Raw genomic sequence first — 16574 nt, forward strand, 5'->3', positions numbered from 1 at the left:
ATCCCGACTTCTCATAAAAAGTTCGTTAAACAATGACATTGATCATGATTACGGATCTCTTGATTTATTTGACAAGACAGAGCAATTTGTTATAAACGTTTTGACGACGAGATAACCGCGCGGAGCTAATTCGACACGCAATAGTCATCCGAGAACGATCTTCCGAACGATAATGAGACTTTTTACTACCGCTTCCACTTGTAAATTAAGGACACAAGTCAAAAAACTATTATCGGACCGTGATGAGAGCTCCGACTATCGACGACGAATCTCACGTACAGGCAATATAGATCTTATCGAAGATAAGATTGTGCATTCAAATCAGCGATAAGCGCGATGACCGGTGAATGTGGACCGTCACGGATCATACGATTCAGGTTCCCGGTGGTTTTGGGTACGTCCGTTATATTACCTGTACGCGTATACACATCGGGATTGAACAAAATACTGGTTTGATGGTAGCGGAATATACAATACTGTACACAGATACACGTACTACGTAAGTAGGCTACCGTGGACGAAGGGATTGTCATTACGAACTCGATTCAAGGGATTCGGAATGTGCGTCGAAATCTTTTAAACTTTAGTGAAAAATTTATATGAATTAAGAAAACTTTATGCACACAGTAGAGTTTGTCCTGCAAAATTAACAGATCTGTAAATGAGTAAAAAAAAAAACAATTTTATTTAAAAAATTTTTTAAAATGTGTTTTGTTTACTTTCAAATAGGAACGAGGAAACGTTTAAAGAGAAAGAAAGAAAGAGAAAGAGAGAGAGAGAGAGAGAGAGAGGTTTTCTAATATTATTTTATATAAAATTTATATATATAAATCTAATTGTACAAATAAACTACGTACTAAAGTTGCGTGATTCCCAGGAACTGCGCTTTGATCGTCAATTTTTTTTTCTCAATTGATGAAAAACTGTCCACAGAAATGTCCGGTATAGATTCTTATGAAACGCAATTGTTATTTGTAGCATCCGCCTTCGTGATGCGTATCACGTTTCCGCGTTTCGCCAAATATACAGGAGTAGGGGGGAAATGTGTCTAGCTAAGGAAGTTGATTCAGTTCATTCACGTTATAGTAGTACCTTCGCAAACCTGTTTGTCGATCCACCTCGATCGCACGCGTTTTCCGCGCTTTCAGAATACATATCCGCCGCGAGAGAAGGCACGATACCTTGCGTGCGATTTGAGCTGTGCGATGCGCGCGCTCGTGTGTGTGTGCGATACGGTGTGTCAATTTATTTAACCCTTTGATTACCGAGGGCTGTTGTAGACACATGTCGAATGACGTGCGCGATTTTGGATCATGGTACATTAAATGAATTTGTAAATTGATTTCAATAATGTGTCACATCGCGCTCTTCTTTTTTTTTTTCACGAGGAATTTAACGTTGCTTCTTTAGCAATGCGTGAAATACATCAATCTCGCGACACCGTGAAATGTGAGAAACATTTAAACGGTCAAACGGAGTGACGTCCGAAAGTGAAAATGCGTCAGATATGCCATCAGTATCACGGAGGCTAAAAGACTGTTTAATGAAATACGTAATAAAATCTTACTAAGAAATTACGAGAAGACAAATAAAATACAGAATTGAAAAAAAAAAAAAATCAAAATATTGTGCGCGAAAATCAAGTGGTCACCGACAGTGTTTTTTTTCCGACGGATGCTAAAAGCGCAAAAAAACCGATTCGATATGAATTTACTGCTGAGATCGAAGCCGTCGCGATTTGCCGCGTTGATATCGTTTATCATAGTCAACGCTCGTTCGAGCGGCGCGGAAACGAGCGCGGAGTACCTTCGAAATGTGATGATCGAGCTTCAGGAATTAAATATGCCCGCCAATAGCCCGACGATGCACAACCGAATGTCGACGAACTATCACTCCGCAGATTATCAGGATGACGACGTCCAAGACACGACGCGTCGTAAACTTAGCATCAACAGTGCTCATCATCAGGATGTTCAGCAGAAGCCGACCGCGATCGCGCCTTTTGTCAAACATGTGGACGTGATTCCCGCCGCTGCGAATAATGTATTGCAATATTACGCAGTACGTTGAATTTAAACAAAATAAACAAAACAGATATAAGACATGTGCTGACTCAGAAATTAAGTAGCACTCAAAAGAAATTAACAGAAATTTAGTTTTATAAAAAAAAAAAAACGTACGCAATTTCAAGTCCCGCGTTGTTCATCATTTTCGATTTGATTTTTTCAAAATGTCAACGTTAAGTTCCGACAATGTGTCCGCGAATTTTTTTCAGGTGCGCGATCCCGCCGCCGCGACCAGTTACCCAAAGGTGAAACAACCGGAGCCGGTGGCGTTTACGAGAGCGGAGCTGGCCGCTATGTACAAAAAGGCCTTGGAAAAAGGGTCAGCGATCAGCGTCGCGTCGTTGACGCAGGCACTCAACGCCGCGGGCAACGTCAACGCGCCGTCATCACCGCAGATCGGTCACCTTCAGCTGCCGCTTAAATACCCGATGTATAACTATTACTTCTTTCCGTTCAAGAGCTTCGCGTCCGAACTACAAAGGGATCAACAGCAGGTCGCGGTAAGCGTTGTTATATCGAATCCGTTAGGTCGCAAGTCGCGATTTTTGCGACACAAGACCACCAAGTGTTTCGTCACAACACCGGTGTAAAAAGTTGCTTGAATTTTTGTCACATATGTATCGACAGCTATCTGGAAAATAACGATAAATGATAAAAGTCAAGGAATTTATCACTTGTCAAGCGCAATATTGAAATATTCTATTTAGAAAATTTAACGTTAAGTTAGATTTACACACCATGTGTTTTTTTTTTTTTTAATAATCACATCTCGAATCCGTTATTTTCTTAAAGAAAAACCAGAATGCGTTAGTCAGCAGACACGTATGTGACTTGTTTCTCTCGCAGGCCGTTCCGGTGTTCGCGGCCACGGAGACCGCAGAGAGCACTCACAAGCAGCTGATGAATCCGCTCTTCGTGGCGATCGGCACGTTCATCAGCATGGCGCTTTTGTTTATGATGGGTGTGCTGTTTTTACCGAAGCTCCCGCACTTTGAGCTTTTTAACGCGCGAAAGGCCGACAACGACGACCTACAGCGTCTGACGAATTTTGTGCTGAACGCCATAGACGCGCGCAATCGTTGGAGAAAAGCGAGCTAGTTGAGACTACGCGCGACGCAATCGGAATTAAAATTATTATCTCACAGATTTACAATATTGTGGATAATTTTCAAAAAAAGTACATATAATAAAATTTGCGAGAGCAAACATTGTCCGAGAGGTCAATCGCGGCAGAACATTTGTGCGTACACGAGGAAACACGTGCTTGAGCGCGTACTATTTACATATCACTGTGTATATATTGCTATGTAAAAAATATAAGTGTGTTGCGTGTCTCATATTGATTCACCGCGTATTTTATAAAAGACTTTTAAAGAGATCGAACGCGTCTTTAGAATTACAATTAAAACTTATATCCCGCACCGAATCGAGATGAGATTTAACATAAGAAGACACGTAAAATAAAATAAAATCGGCATTATTAACGAAAGATATTTATTTAGAATAACATTATCATATACTATACCTTAGTTAAAAAATGCAATAGAAGTTATTGTTTGTACATAAATACTCATAGTAACCATGAATGATTGTTATCAATAACTAGTAGGTAGTATACTTCGATGAGAAAATACTATTTAAATAGAACTTGTAGACGAGCTAGAAATGTTGTGCTCTCATTCTTTGTAGCATATTTATATCAGATTAATAAAGAGGACGTAGAGATAAATAATGCACTTCGGATGATTGGGGAATGTGTATGACGTGTATATGTGCGCGCGTGTATGAAAACTTCTCTTCTTCTACTTTACGTACCTAACTCGCTTTTTTTTTCGTCTCTTAAAAATTCTGTGTAATGATACGCAGATATAAATTTCTAAACGGTACAAATCGCGGAATTTGTACGGTTCGGAAAAAACAAAAGGGAAGGCACACTTTGGGACGTTACACGATAAAATGCACATTTCGCCCCGTATCTTTTTTTTGTTTTTTTTTTGTTTTTTTTGGCTTAAACTACGTCAGTCAGTCAGTCCGATTGGCAGTTTCTTTCTCCGCTGCCTTTTTTTTCAACAATTGCCTTTGATGCTCGTACTCGAAGTCCTCCTCGCTCAAATTCAACTTTTGAATCTGCAAGCAAGTTAAATTCTATCGTTAATCAAAGTGAAGATATTTAAAAGTTTAAGTTAATATTTTTATAGTTCATAATTACAAAATACATTTGATTTTCTTAAATGAAATACAAAACTTAAGTGTGTAAAATATTTGTTGTGGAAATGTTTACCTGATAAACTAAAGCCTCTTCCTCCATGATATGTTGGGGTGGGTTTCTTAGGACTTGAAGAGTCTCGTACGTCGTGGGACAGCGTTTGGTAAGAGACGTACGACCTAGACTACCTTTCAACAGCACCAGGCCCACCTTGAAAATTACTTTCACGCCTTCGCAAAGGAACATGTCCCATACGCGCAAAATACTTTCCCATGGTAACGTTCGCGTGTAAACGCACAAGAACCATTCCGTCATGTAGAGGATTGGCTCCATTTTTTGTTTCTTCTACATAACACAACAGGTAACGTGGGTTTATGTATAATCGAGTCAATATATAAAATAATATATATTCAATCAGTCAGTTTAGAAGACCATTAAAAAAAATTCTATACAAACAATTCAATAGAGTATACTAACTAGATGCTTGTATGCGACAGGTGAGACTCTTTTTAGCAATGCAAACAGAATATCGCCGTCGCGCAGCAATGTTTCCATGCCTTGACTATAGTAGCCGATAAGATACTTATCGCATATAGCGACAAGACACCAGAACGCTTGTACCGCTGGCATGTGCATCAGCAGAAATGCAGCAATTGGCGCTTGAGCTTGGCAATAGCCGACTTTGCTATTTAGAATGGAATACGCCTTGAGAACCTGAAACAGCTCTTGCTGCCCGGGCGCATTGTCAACGAACATCTCGTGATGCGGAAACTGGCGATGAAGATCTTTCTTGATATCTTCTATATATTTGGAATCACCAGGCCGTTTGATCAGTTCTTCGTATAGATTTGGATTCTCGTTCATCAGGAGCTGACCACCGCAGAGATTCAGCCAGGCTCGTAGTCGCACCGAGGGCGGTATACCTTTGCGACATCTTTCGCGAACCTTGCTGTAGTTCGTGGTCATGAAGACGCTCCAGTTGTTCAACATTCTTATCCATTTCCTCTCCCTCCTTAATATTACATCGGGCGGTATAACTTGCTTTCTGCAATAGATTTTTTATTATTAAAACATCTCTCGTGTGTGATACACAAGCGTTGAGAGATCGAAATTATATACCTTTCCGGACTGTACTGAGAACCACCCAAGAATCCATGGCGATCAGGTACTGTAGAGATTACCGAACCCTGACATATGCTACTGGCCTCTGATTCTGTTTCTCCGTTCAGCTCCTCTTCCTCATTGTGCGACATAGCTGAGGCAGCCATAGCATCTTTCTACTTCCCTTCTGAAAAAGCATTGTTTATTGATACAAAAGCACAATTATAAATCCCAAGTATACATCTTACATATAAAAAATACATTAAACAATTATATAAATTATATATAAATTCTTTCTGTTTTTTTTAAATACAAAGTTACATTATTTTTTAATATATATATTTTAAATAATTTATATTTTTTAATATATGTATAATATTAAGTTTTTAAGCTATATAGTTTTTATACACAAATATTATTTCAAGCACATTTTGAAACATACATATCGCACATTTATGTGCAATTCTAAATATAAATGTTTCTCACGTGGAACATGTGATCTATATCCCGGAAAATACACTGCGCAGATAATAAACTTGTCGAAAGAAATTCCGTTATATACATAGTTCATATCCGAAACATTCGCCGAATCTACGAACGCGCGAAATAAATAAATATCACGTCACTTCGTTGAGAAGATCTCTCTCTCGCATTGCTTCATCGTGCACACATACACACACACATATTACGTAGAGCGCGCATATATTATACGCCTACACACTTCTCAATTGAGGAGTTTACGGTAGTTAAAATCTATGTGGAGAAGGGAACACGAGCCCTGTACATTTCCTGTCTCGTAAATTCGCAGGAAGCACGGCAAAGTGCTTTTTTCGCGCAGTGCGTCCGCCGTATAAATTAATTTATTATTATTATTATTATAACGGATATATATCCTTTACCTCGCGTTTTTTTTTTCTTACATTACACGGAGGATTTAGGTCTCAAAAAAACGCGACACGGGGGGTTTGTTTCTTCTCGTTCAAAGAGAGACAACGCGTAAAATAAACGCCTTTAACAGCGAACGAGCGAGCATTAACTCACGCGTGCACGCACGCGAGTTTCGCAGCTTCGAAGTACGCGCGAGTGGGCGTATTCTTTATTTGCGAGAGATAAATTATATTAGCAGATATACTTGCCGAGAGTTTCCGTCGAATTTGACATATCGAAGTATCACGAAGTACGCACGATACGCTGTTGTGTACACAGCGCGCATACGCGATTGCACACACACACACAACGCAGTACTCGCACACACACGCACACGTCTTCCTGTATATATTATATATACATATATCGCATTGCGCATAAACAGCGCAATTACATGAGAGAATGTACTTTCTCCATAATAATTTCTCCGAATTATTTTTGAACACACCGCGCGTCCCGCATCCGACGGTCGAATGGAAACGCTCGCTTCCTAGGGACAAAACTCTCATTCGCTCGCGAGTCTCTAGGAAGCGCGTTCGTTCATTGGACAATTGCGAACTTTCGGACAGCGACATCGGCAAAGATTTGGGTGCGTTCAGACAACTCAACGGTTGCACAACGGTTGAGAGATAGGGTGCGTTCAGACAACTCAACAGTTGAGAGATCATCACTTATGATAGAACTATTCTTCAAAATCTGCTGTGGTTCCAAAAGTATGATCCAATCAAAAGTGATTATCTCTCAACCGTTGTGCAACTGTTGAGTTGTCTGAAAGCACCCATAATTACTTCTGATTGGATCGTACTTTTGGAACCGCTGCAGATTTTGAAGAATAGTCCTATCACAAGTGATGATCTCTCAATGAGTGAGTTGTCTGAACGCACCCGTTGTAAACCTCCAATGGCTCAGGTTCCAGCTGCTCTGCGGAACAATCGAACGTGATTGGCTATTGCGTACTGTATCACTTTTTTTTGCGTTTCAATTTTCTGATGACACTTAGGCGCAATGAAGGCGCGTTTCTAATCCTTGTTTGCGTAAAAATATCGTATATGAACTGCTGGTAGCTAACTTCAGTCCATACTTACATAGGGTGCGTTCACATTTTGAACATTTTAACCGCGCTTTGAGCGCGTCAGTTTATTTTTATTCTATATTTGAACAACAATAAAGACAGACTGACGCTTAAAGCGCGTAAGCGTCCAGAGCGAACGCACCCAATAGTTCAAAGAAAAATACCGACTTGTAATTAGGCAATTCACACAGCCAACCCCGACTCGCTCGTCGTACGAATTCGATTTCAGACACCAGCGTGGCGTATGGACGTAACCGTTCTTCTGGGTCCAAGAATCCGTATGCGCACCAAACCAAACCGATTTCAGTAGCTTCCGAGACCGCTGCGGTGTTAGGTTGTGCGCTTGCACGTGGTGCCGACGAGGTACTGACGAAATACAAAAAAAAAAAAAAAAAAAAAATTCGTTTATTCCCTTTAATCTCAGATCTGATCATGAAGTACATTCTGGTGACCGGCGGCGTGATAAGCGGCGTGGGCAAGGGTGTCATCGCCAGCTCGTTCGGCACCATCCTCAAGCACTGCAAGATCCGCGTGACGTCCATCAAAATCGATCCGTACATTAATATAGACGCCGGGACGTTCTCGCCATACGAGCATGGTGAGCGCAAATTCTGTTCAATGTACATCACATGTATTATGTGCAATACAGTTTTTTTTTTTTTTTTTATAGATACGGTACGTCAAAAAGCGACATTGTTTAATTGTCGAAGTCGGTGCGATTTCATTCGATTTCTTCCGGTGCGTCGCGAAATATGGAAAAAAAAAAAAAATGGTCTTTACAACTGATCGCAGTCCTCAGGTCGTTTTCTCACACGTCGGCGCAGAGAGATCACGTTCTCGAATTGACTTATTTGTTGTTTGAATTGTTAGCGTTGCGCGGGTTATTTTCGTTTGAACATAAGTCATTTAAAAGGATAAAATTGGAGTTTTTTTGTATATTACACATATATGCGAGGTTATTCATTCAAACTTGATTTGCTCTCTCCGCGCGGGTTTTTAATCCGTTTTATTTCTTCAAACGGAGGAGAAAACGGACGAGTTTGTTGACACGCGAATGTGTGCGATTAAATAAAAAAAATAAAAAAAACAAACAAACAAAAGTCGAACAAAAATTACAAAAAAAAGACCGCAGTCACATCACGTTTTTCTGGCGGTAAAATTTCCAGCCATGTGCTCGCAGCCATGTTGGGAATTATCCCGCTACGAAATTAATTTGCACGTGTGTGATAATTGAGATCTGTAACGAAATTTGCATTGCGACTGAAAAATTGCGATGCGAGAGATCCGTTAATCGTGTTGCAATTATCGTGAAACGAAACGGCGATTCTTTTTTTTCAAAAGTTCTCGCAAAATGTTTTTGCGCTCACATACGTATCGTCAATTGAACGTGTGTCTCTTCCGATTTGGCGCGTGCGTTCAATCGGGCGGCCGCGCCTACGACGATTTGATTTAAAGTCACAAATTGGTTTCGTTAAAAAAAAAAAAAAAAAAAATTCAGCGTTTGATTTCTACTTATATTGATTAACGTATCTTTAGTAGATAACGGTATTTTTCGTAGATAATTACGTTGCACGTGTTATGTGCCTTACCGTCTTACAGTCCGCACGCTATCAAATATTTGGTTTCAAATGGCCGATGAAACAGGATGCTCATTACTCACTGTTCTCATTGTTCTAAGAAAACAGCAAAGGCATTCTTGGGAGCGAAACATTCTCATGTTACTTATTTCCTATACACATCTGTCTTTGTTCTCCCTTGTTACATTATTTCAATGAAACGTTTTCTCCCCCGTTATTTGCCGCAACAGGAGAAGTTTATGTACTCGACGACGGAGGGGAAGTGGATCTCGACCTGGGAAATTATGAGCGTTTCTTGGACATCACTCTTCACAGAGATAACAACATAACCACGGGAAAAATTTATCAACATGTTATTACAAAAGAAAGACGTGGCGATTACTTGGGAAAAACGGTACAAGGTAAGATGTGTATCGTAATATTGATGTAATGTTAAATTGCGCACACACACACACAGTATATGTGTATGTTATGTAAATTAATGAGAGTGTTACATTTCCCTTAGTGGTGCCTCACATTACTGATGCCATTCAGGAATGGGTGGAAAGAGTTGCGAATCAATCTGTAACAGAAGATGGAACCAAACCAGAGGTATTACTGATATACACAAAAAACAATGTGCTCTCTGCATAACTTAATAAAATACAAAAACAAATTTTAATTAGATACTTGTAATAATAATGTTTTTATAGGTTTGCATAGTAGAATTGGGAGGCACAATTGGAGACATAGAAGGCATGCCATTTGTAGAAGCATTTAGGCAGTTTCAATTTAGAGTGAAAAAAGAAAACTTCTGCGTCGCACATGTATCTTTGGTGCCGCAGGTAAAAAATCGCGTAATATATGAAACGATTTGTGTGAGCAGCTATTGAGATTTATATGGTTTTTTTTTTTTTAGCCGAAATCAACTGGCGAACCTAAGACGAAACCAACACAATCTAGTGTGAGAGAACTACGTGGCTTAGGCCTGTCGCCCGACCTCATTGTTTGTAGATCGGAAAAGCCTATTGGCGATTCCGCGAAAGAAAAAATTTCGAACTTCTGTCACGTAGCTCCGGAGCAAGTAATTATTAAAGTATTAGTATTATAGTATTACAGTAAAGATAATTTAGTATTTATATAAATTAGCGAAATATTTGAACAACGCATTAATTATTTTATCCGGTTAGGTCATAACTATTCACGATTTAACATCTATATACCGAGTACCGCTTCACATGGAAAATCAAGGTGTTATAGAATTCCTCAACGATCGATTGCAACTAAATATCGGTCCACGTCCGCGTAGCTTTATGCGAAAATGGCGAGACTTGGCCGAGCGTGTGGATCATCTAAGGAAAGACGTTAACATCGCTCTAGTGGGCAAATATACAAAACTCGAAGACTCTTACGCGTCTGTTACGAAAGCATTGCAACACGCTGCCATTGAGGCCGGATATAAATTGAACTTGACGGTAGAGAGTGTTGCAATTATTTGAATATACATTTTATGCACACACACGTATCACACGTGTACGTATAATTTTACCAGCATATGTAATTACTCTGTTACAGTTTATAGAAGCTGCTAATCTTGAACATACAACATTGATGGAAAATCCAGTTTCATATCATGAAGCTTGGCAGCAGCTTTGCAAAAGCAAGTAAGCAACATTTTTTAAATATAATTTTACATAGTATTTTTCTCGCGATATATATATATATATATATATATCTATATGTTGCATCCATAAGTTTTGCGTAAAAAATTGAATTATTATCGCAGACGTGTATATATGTACATACATATGTGTAAGTTAGATGGAATGTGAAAATATTATATTGTTGTTTAGCGGCGTCATCGTACCGGGTGGTTTTGGGAAACGTGGTATCGAAGGAATGATAGAAGCATGCAAGTGGTGCAGAACGAACGACAAACCGTTTCTCGGTATTTGTCTCGGTCTGCAAGCTGCGGTCATTGAATTCGCGCGAAACGTGTTGAATCTTGAAGCAGCAAATAGCACAGAAATTGATCCAGACACTAATTATTCCGTAGTGATAGATATGCCAGAGCATAATCAGGGAATGATGGGAGGAACAATGAGACTTGGCAAAAGACAAACGCGATTTAATAACAATAATTCTGTGCTGAGTAAGAAATTTCGTCAACTAAGATAAATAAATTCTTCTTTTTTTTTGCTTTTGCGTTTTTTTTTTACGAACAATCGTTTTTGTTTGTAGGAAGATTGTACAACAATAAAGATGTGATAGAGGAGAGACATAGACATAGATACGAAATAAATCCAGAACATATCAATAACTTAGAAACAGCTGGTTTAAAATTTGTAGGTGAGCTTGTGTTGCACTTCTGAACAAGAAAGTAGCGAAGAATTTATTTGAATGTAATATGCGATATTTTATCTGTTATATATTATATACTGATTTATAACATACTCATATAGGTCGCGACGACGATGAAAATATACGGATGGAGATTGCCGAATTAGAAGGACATAGCTATTACGTAGCTACGCAGTTCCATCCGGAGTATTTGTCAAGGCCGTTAAAACCGTCGCCGCCATTCCTCGGCTTAATTTTGGCCAGTGTGGGCAAACTCAAGTATTACTTAGCGCGAGGATGTAAATTCTCGCCTCGTCAACTGAGCGATAACGAGTCAGGTAACAAAATAATGCAGAAATGAGAAAATGCAAATAAAGATAAATTCCCGGTCATTGCACCGTTCTCCTTACTCTCAAATAAAGATAATTTATATATGCATTTTTTTTCTGAATGAATATGTATTATTTTGCTAGATATAGTTCCAGTTTGTGTATGCAGCTGTTATGACTAATAATATTTGTCGTATGAATTTTTACAGATGACGATATATATTTGATAGAAGAAACGAAAATGTCTAGTGGCGCAAGTCAAAGCGGTAGTAGTACAGGACTCACTGATTAGAATACAATTATTATTGCAAAATTTTTATATTCATTTTATTGTCTGAAAGTCTGTCTGCCACACGTTTGTCTGGTCTCTCTTTTTTTATACATAGTTTATCGTTAAAAATTGAGATACTAGAGAAATATGTGTGCGTTAATACGTACAGTGAACGTTCACGTTTTATTTTATTTGTACGTTTGTTTTAAATTTTATAAGTGAAACGCATTGCTTGTTTTTTCATTATTGTACTGTTATATTATTTTTATTTGTTGGGTTTTTTTACGCAGAGTTTTATCAGAAAATTGAACAATTAATTTCAAATTAATTTGAAATAAAAATATTTTTTATAATGAGATTAATTGAAGAGAATTGCAAACAAAAGTTTTACGACATTTATAGGCTCGAATTACATTTAAACTTTTTGTACTCGTCTATTCGAAGTTTAAGTACCGTTTCAATATGCATATAATAAAAAATATCTATATAAAACATCCAATAGTACGTATATATAAAACATCCAATAATTAATCTGTATCAAGTGTAATTGTAAAAATATGCACAATAATTAATTTTTGTTAATAATGTAAGTTTTATATTTTGTAATAAATTCTTTTTTTGATACACTGAAAAATGAAGTGTGCACGAAAGCTAATCCGTACAAGTAAAAAAAAAAAATTTTCTACAGATATATGATTAATCAACAGATTTTTCTAACAAAGTTATAACAAATATTTGAAAAAGTATATAAAACAAAACAAAAGAATAAATTATGTATTTCTATTTATTAACGTTTAGCAAATTTCCATTAGTTCCAACAACACTCGGAATCTCAATTTCATTCTTAAAACTTTTTCGTTGATGCGAGTAGTCTCGTGTGTGGTCGCTCTTTCGGTCGGAAAATCAGGTCCTAAAAAATTCGAAAAATGGGATCCTCAAAATTCGAGCCAGTATATTATCCTTGTACATGTCTATCACACAAATCTCGCGTAGAACTATAACTCATAGAGAATCAAGTTTGATACTTCGGCAAAGATACGTAAGGATCAGGGAGCATTAATTCCATTCTCTATTAATTTTTTATTATAATAAATTTATAAATTAATTTATTTTTTAGAGAAATTTAAAATAAATTGTATGTGAGAGAGGGTTCATATTCGTACTCGGATAAGAACATGTTGTATGTAACTGTCTCTCTTACCTACTTCCCCTTTAACATGTATTTTTTTATAACGCGTGTATGAATATATATCTAAATATGTTAAAGCGAGAAAAAGGAAACCATACAAATTTAATAAATATAATATAACACATCAATTATACATGTTCATCTTAACCCTGGAATGCTTGATCCTTTTCAACCCACATTATTTTTTAACTCCATAATAATAAAAAAAAAACAAAAGATAACAAAATAGAAACTGTATACACGAGTATAACGTAACTGAAATAAAATATTTTTCAGAAGAAAGCATAATTTCCAAGATAATTTCAAATTAAGGTTTTTATGACTTTCTTAATTTTACGTACACATGGTCGAGTCGCACGAGACACGAACAGTAATGTGAGGTTAAAGGGTATAAATTATATACTTCGTATATAAATTATATAAATATATATATATATGTATACGTGTATATATACATATATATGTATATGTGTAAGCATTCCAAAGTTAATAATAATACATTCTAAATCTTTAAAGAACTTAAAAATAAACAAACTAAATATATAAATTAAAATATGTTGGATCGTCATTGTAATTACATTACTGAGAGAACGGAACGTAAATAGTCATTATTATGTGAGAATAATAACCACATATTTCAAAGATAATATATAAATAATATTCATTGTTATGTTACGTGCATATATACGTAATCAAGTTGATATCGTAATCGATATGATAATCAAGTTGATAAATGTATCCTATGGCGAGAGAAATAAAAATGTCGTCAGTTTACATACACCTCTCTTTTTTTTACGCTTTTGACACTTTTGTATTTAGGTCAGCAGGTTTTGTAAAGGTATCAGAGTATAATGCCAATGAGTTTTACCCAGTTTTACACATTTACATTTTCGTTTTTTTTAACACCATTACTTCAAGCAACTCAACAAATAATGCAATTCGGCTTTTCTTGTACATTTCCGTTGGCTTTCTCGATCTCCATTAGTAACGTGTGAAAAATATCTGCAACAGACTATAAGCAAAAAAGTGTGTTTAATTGCGAGTTTTACGCACAATTGATTAAAAAAAAAAAAAAAAAACAGAAAGAGTTCGAAGTACCTCATTTTGTTTTGCACTGGTTTCTAGAAACGCAGCGTTCCAGGAATTTGCTAAACGCTTTCCTTGATCTGTTGTAATCATACGATCTACATACAGATCCGTTTTGTTACCTACTAGTACGATTGGAACACTGATAACACAAATAACAATGCGATTTAAAGTTTTGAGCTCTAATTGAAAATACGCGCAAATATATATGCGCAATATCAACCATTTTTTAATCAGAAATGCTTACTGAAGCTTCCCAGTGATGTCGAGTAGTTTGTCATAAATAATTTGTACAATCTCAAAACTCTTAGCGCTGGTTATGCTATACACCAGGACATAGCCATGAATGTCCATTGAATACTGAGTAGGAAATATGCTATATTCGTCCTGACCAGCTGTGTCTACTAGTTTGAGTTCATAATCTTGACTATTTACTCGTGTACTTTTTGTGAATGCTGTAACATACACAACAGAGTCTCTATAGAACGCAGTTAACTTTTTAAAATTAACATTTCCATCAAATGCAAGTTGATGAAATCAAACATTCCGAGTAAAATTAATGAAATAGAAAGATATCACTTACTATTTTCTATTGTAGGGTCATAGGAATCCACAAACTGTCCTTCCACAAACTGTATACTAAGGGATGATTTACCTGTTTGGAAAATAAAATGCACATTACGACATTTATATACAATTAATAAGTTAATAGCAATTTAATAATTTATTAACGTATATTTAATTACTGATTTACATCTAATCTATATGTAACAAAAGAAAAATATAACAACGCTCATATTTTTTGTAATAAAAAACACCTACACACACAAGAGAATACACTGTTTAATATTGTTTATCTCTTACCTACGGATCTATAACCCATAATAGCTATTTTCCTCTGCTTGGGTGGCATTTTGTATCATTGGCAAACTGAAAAACGGTGAGGATGCTTGATGAAAGCTGGTGCATAATCCAGTTACAACCTGGAAAACAAGAGGAAACTTTACAATATCACAGGTGCTACCTCATTAGATCTATTAACACCTCGCATCTGTGACAACCAGACTACTTTACATCGAGTGTTTCGATAGAACATACTTCAGAAGAATGTAACATTACACTTAGTGTCATCAAGCGCGAGCAACAAAAATGCATAAATGTGCGACTTGAATCAAACAGATCGCAAATCATTTATTGCGTATCGTTGCGCGCAAACGGACAACAACGTGTTTCCTCACGGGCGATCTGTTTCCGACCATTTCGAAAGTCTTATCAACGAAAAAGAAAAAAAAAAAAAAAAAAACGGAAAGGGGCAAAGAAAGTAAACAATCGACAACGGAAAAGAGAAAGAGTAAACAAGCGCAACAATGTTGCAAACGAGCGTTACTGTGCACTCGCGCGACCAAAAAGCTTGGGATTTAATTGTCGAACGCGATCGTTCGCGATAAAAACGCCACGTAAAAAAAGCAAAGCGTGAGAAAAAAAAAGGAGTAGCAAAAAAAGACGTGCACGTACAAGGTGGAAGTGCGTCTTACATCAGTTGCAACAACGTTCCCGGTACTTATCGCGAAGCGTGCGAGCGCGTCGAGAGTTATCACGCGCGCACACAGATTCCAGCAACGCGATCGTAACTTGCACCTGTGTGTCAGAAAGAAAAACAAATAACGTTCTCCGAAACTACGCACCCGTTTTAATGCATCGTACTACGGACGCACGCGTACAGTACGCATACGGTACGACGGACGAAAAAGAGAGAAAAAGAGAGGGAGGGTGCGAGGGAAAGAGGGAGAGGAAAGCGAGAGGGAAAGAGAGAGAGATGACGTCAATGACGTGTTACACACACGGGGGCGTCTCATGTTCCGCGTCTAAAGTCTGCGGCTTCCGGATGACTCGCTCAGCTGTGTTTGACAGTCCCGTGGATTTTAAAAATACGCAACTCACGCGTGTCAAAAAAGTTGTCGGGGAAGAGTCTGTCAACTCGCGCTAAAAAGAGAAACTGTAAGACTCTCTCTGATATGAGACTCGAACATATATGTATACATATATATATTTGAATGGATTCGAACAAGTTTACTGACTGCGGCGATCGAACGTCGCCTTTAGCAAATAAAATTAAAAAACAAGTCTCAGGTTCGATTTCATCTCTCTGATTACCTTAATCGCCCCGATTATGAAATCGGCCGAGATCTCGTCAGACTTTTAAGTAAGAAACCACGGGATTTCGAATGGTTTGAGAAAAAAATAATAATCATGAGCGTTTAAAGACAGTTTTCAACAACTTTAAAGCGGCCTCAAGCCCGCTATCTCAAATGTCAAAAGGTTCGTGTCAATTGGCCGTTCGATGGAAACTTTTCAAACTCCCTAGAGATTCCTTCCGGGAAAAATCAATAATTCTCTATCCGGAACCAATCAACGTGATCGAGAAAACTTT

General features: G+C 37.4%; 4 protein-coding genes across 9 annotated transcripts; 2 read left to right on the top strand and 2 right to left on the bottom strand.

Annotated features, from left to right (window-relative positions):
- Positions 1 to 870: 870 nt before the first annotated feature.
- Positions 871 to 3967, top strand: LOC109855256. Its single transcript, XM_020429283.1, has 3 exons — positions 871 to 2061; positions 2276 to 2566; positions 2913 to 3967. Exons 1-3 carry the CDS (start codon positions 1675 to 1677, stop codon positions 3162 to 3164), a joined length of 930 nt encoding a protein of 309 aa, XP_020284872.1. The 5' UTR covers positions 871 to 1674; the 3' UTR covers positions 3165 to 3967.
- A 96-nt stretch (positions 3968 to 4063) lies between these two features.
- On the bottom strand, positions 4064 to 6609 carry LOC109855255 (TBC1 domain family member 10A). Of its 2 annotated transcripts, none has more exons than XM_020429281.1 (5): positions 6510 to 6609; positions 5392 to 5560; positions 4750 to 5317; positions 4348 to 4617; positions 4064 to 4193 (listed from the first exon to the last, which is right to left on the bottom strand). In XM_020429281.1, the coding sequence occupies exons 2-5, from the start codon at positions 5538 to 5540 to the stop codon at positions 4089 to 4091; spliced, it is 1092 nt and encodes a 363-aa protein (XP_020284870.1). In that variant the 5' UTR covers positions 5541 to 5560; positions 6510 to 6609; the 3' UTR covers positions 4064 to 4088. The 2 variants fall into 2 exon arrangements, with proteins under 2 accessions (XP_020284870.1, XP_020284871.1); XM_020429282.1 differs by lacking the exon at positions 6510 to 6609 and adding an exon at positions 5860 to 6033.
- A 1074-nt stretch (positions 6610 to 7683) lies between these two features.
- On the top strand, positions 7684 to 12120 carry LOC109855241 (CTP synthase). Its single transcript, XM_020429253.1, has 12 exons — positions 7684 to 7735; positions 7797 to 7970; positions 9180 to 9350; positions 9455 to 9540; positions 9642 to 9773; positions 9848 to 10012; positions 10119 to 10403; positions 10504 to 10592; positions 10782 to 11080; positions 11170 to 11277; positions 11391 to 11606; positions 11807 to 12120. Exons 2-12 carry the CDS (start codon positions 7805 to 7807, stop codon positions 11887 to 11889), a joined length of 1800 nt encoding a protein of 599 aa, XP_020284842.1. The 5' UTR covers positions 7684 to 7735; positions 7797 to 7804; the 3' UTR covers positions 11890 to 12120.
- Positions 12121 to 13538: 1418 nt separating this feature from the next.
- LOC109855242 (GTP-binding protein Rheb homolog) lies at positions 13539 to 16321 on the bottom strand. Of its 5 annotated transcripts, none has more exons than XM_020429258.1 (6): positions 16298 to 16321; positions 15008 to 15126; positions 14727 to 14798; positions 14391 to 14598; positions 14156 to 14285; positions 13539 to 14069 (listed from the first exon to the last, which is right to left on the bottom strand). In XM_020429258.1, exons 2-6 carry the CDS (start codon positions 15054 to 15056, stop codon positions 13980 to 13982), a joined length of 549 nt encoding a protein of 182 aa, XP_020284847.1. In that variant the 5' UTR covers positions 15057 to 15126; positions 16298 to 16321; the 3' UTR covers positions 13539 to 13979. The 5 variants fall into 5 exon arrangements, with proteins under 5 accessions (XP_020284847.1, XP_020284845.1, XP_020284844.1 ...); XM_020429256.1 differs by lacking the exon at positions 16298 to 16321 and adding an exon at positions 15829 to 15931; XM_020429255.1 differs by lacking the exon at positions 16298 to 16321 and adding an exon at positions 15679 to 15908.
- Positions 16322 to 16574: the final 253 nt, after the last annotated feature.

Source organism: Pseudomyrmex gracilis, unplaced genomic scaffold (assembly GCF_002006095.1).
Source record: "Pseudomyrmex gracilis isolate BER0280 unplaced genomic scaffold, ASM200609v1 scaffold_84, whole genome shotgun sequence".
Classification (NCBI taxonomy): Eukaryota; Metazoa; Arthropoda; class Insecta; order Hymenoptera; family Formicidae; genus Pseudomyrmex; species Pseudomyrmex gracilis.

Bases quoted from the DNA above. Each gene is read 5' to 3' on its own strand.
- LOC109855256 (XM_020429283.1), top strand. From the start codon at position 1,675: ATGCTAAAAGCGCAAAAAAACCGATTCGATATGAATTTACTGCTGAGA. The intron at 2,062-2,275 runs GTACGTTGAATT...AATTTTTTTCAG, and splicing joins ATGTATTGCAATATTACGCA to GTGCGCGATCCCGCCGCCGC. The intron at 2,567-2,912 runs GTAAGCGTTGTT...TTTCTCTCGCAG, and splicing joins GGGATCAACAGCAGGTCGCG to GCCGTTCCGGTGTTCGCGGC.
- LOC109855255 (XM_020429281.1), bottom strand. From the start codon at position 5,540: ATGGCTGCCTCAGCTATGTCGCACAATGAGGAAGAGGAGCTGAACGGA. The intron at 5,318-5,391 runs GTATATAATTTC...AATCTATTGCAG, and splicing joins TCTCAGTACAGTCCGGAAAG to AAAGCAAGTTATACCGCCCG. The intron at 4,194-4,347 runs GTAAACATTTCC...ACTTGCTTGCAG, and splicing joins AAGAGGCTTTAGTTTATCAG to ATTCAAAAGTTGAATTTGAG.
- LOC109855241 (XM_020429253.1), top strand. From the start codon at position 7,805: ATGAAGTACATTCTGGTGACCGGCGGCGTGATAAGCGGCGTGGGCAAG. The intron at 7,971-9,179 runs GTGAGCGCAAAT...TTGCCGCAACAG, and splicing joins GTTCTCGCCATACGAGCATG to GAGAAGTTTATGTACTCGAC. The intron at 9,774-9,847 runs GTAAAAAATCGC...TTTTTTTTTTAG, and splicing joins ATGTATCTTTGGTGCCGCAG to CCGAAATCAACTGGCGAACC.
- LOC109855242 (XM_020429258.1), bottom strand. From the start codon at position 15,056: ATGCCACCCAAGCAGAGGAAAATAGCTATTATGGGTTATAGATCCGTA. The intron at 14,599-14,726 runs GTAAGTGATATC...TGTATGTTACAG, and splicing joins TGACCCTACAATAGAAAATA to CATTCACAAAAAGTACACGA. The intron at 14,070-14,155 runs GTACTTCGAACT...TTTTGCTTATAG, and splicing joins CCAGTGCAAAACAAAATGAG to TCTGTTGCAGATATTTTTCA.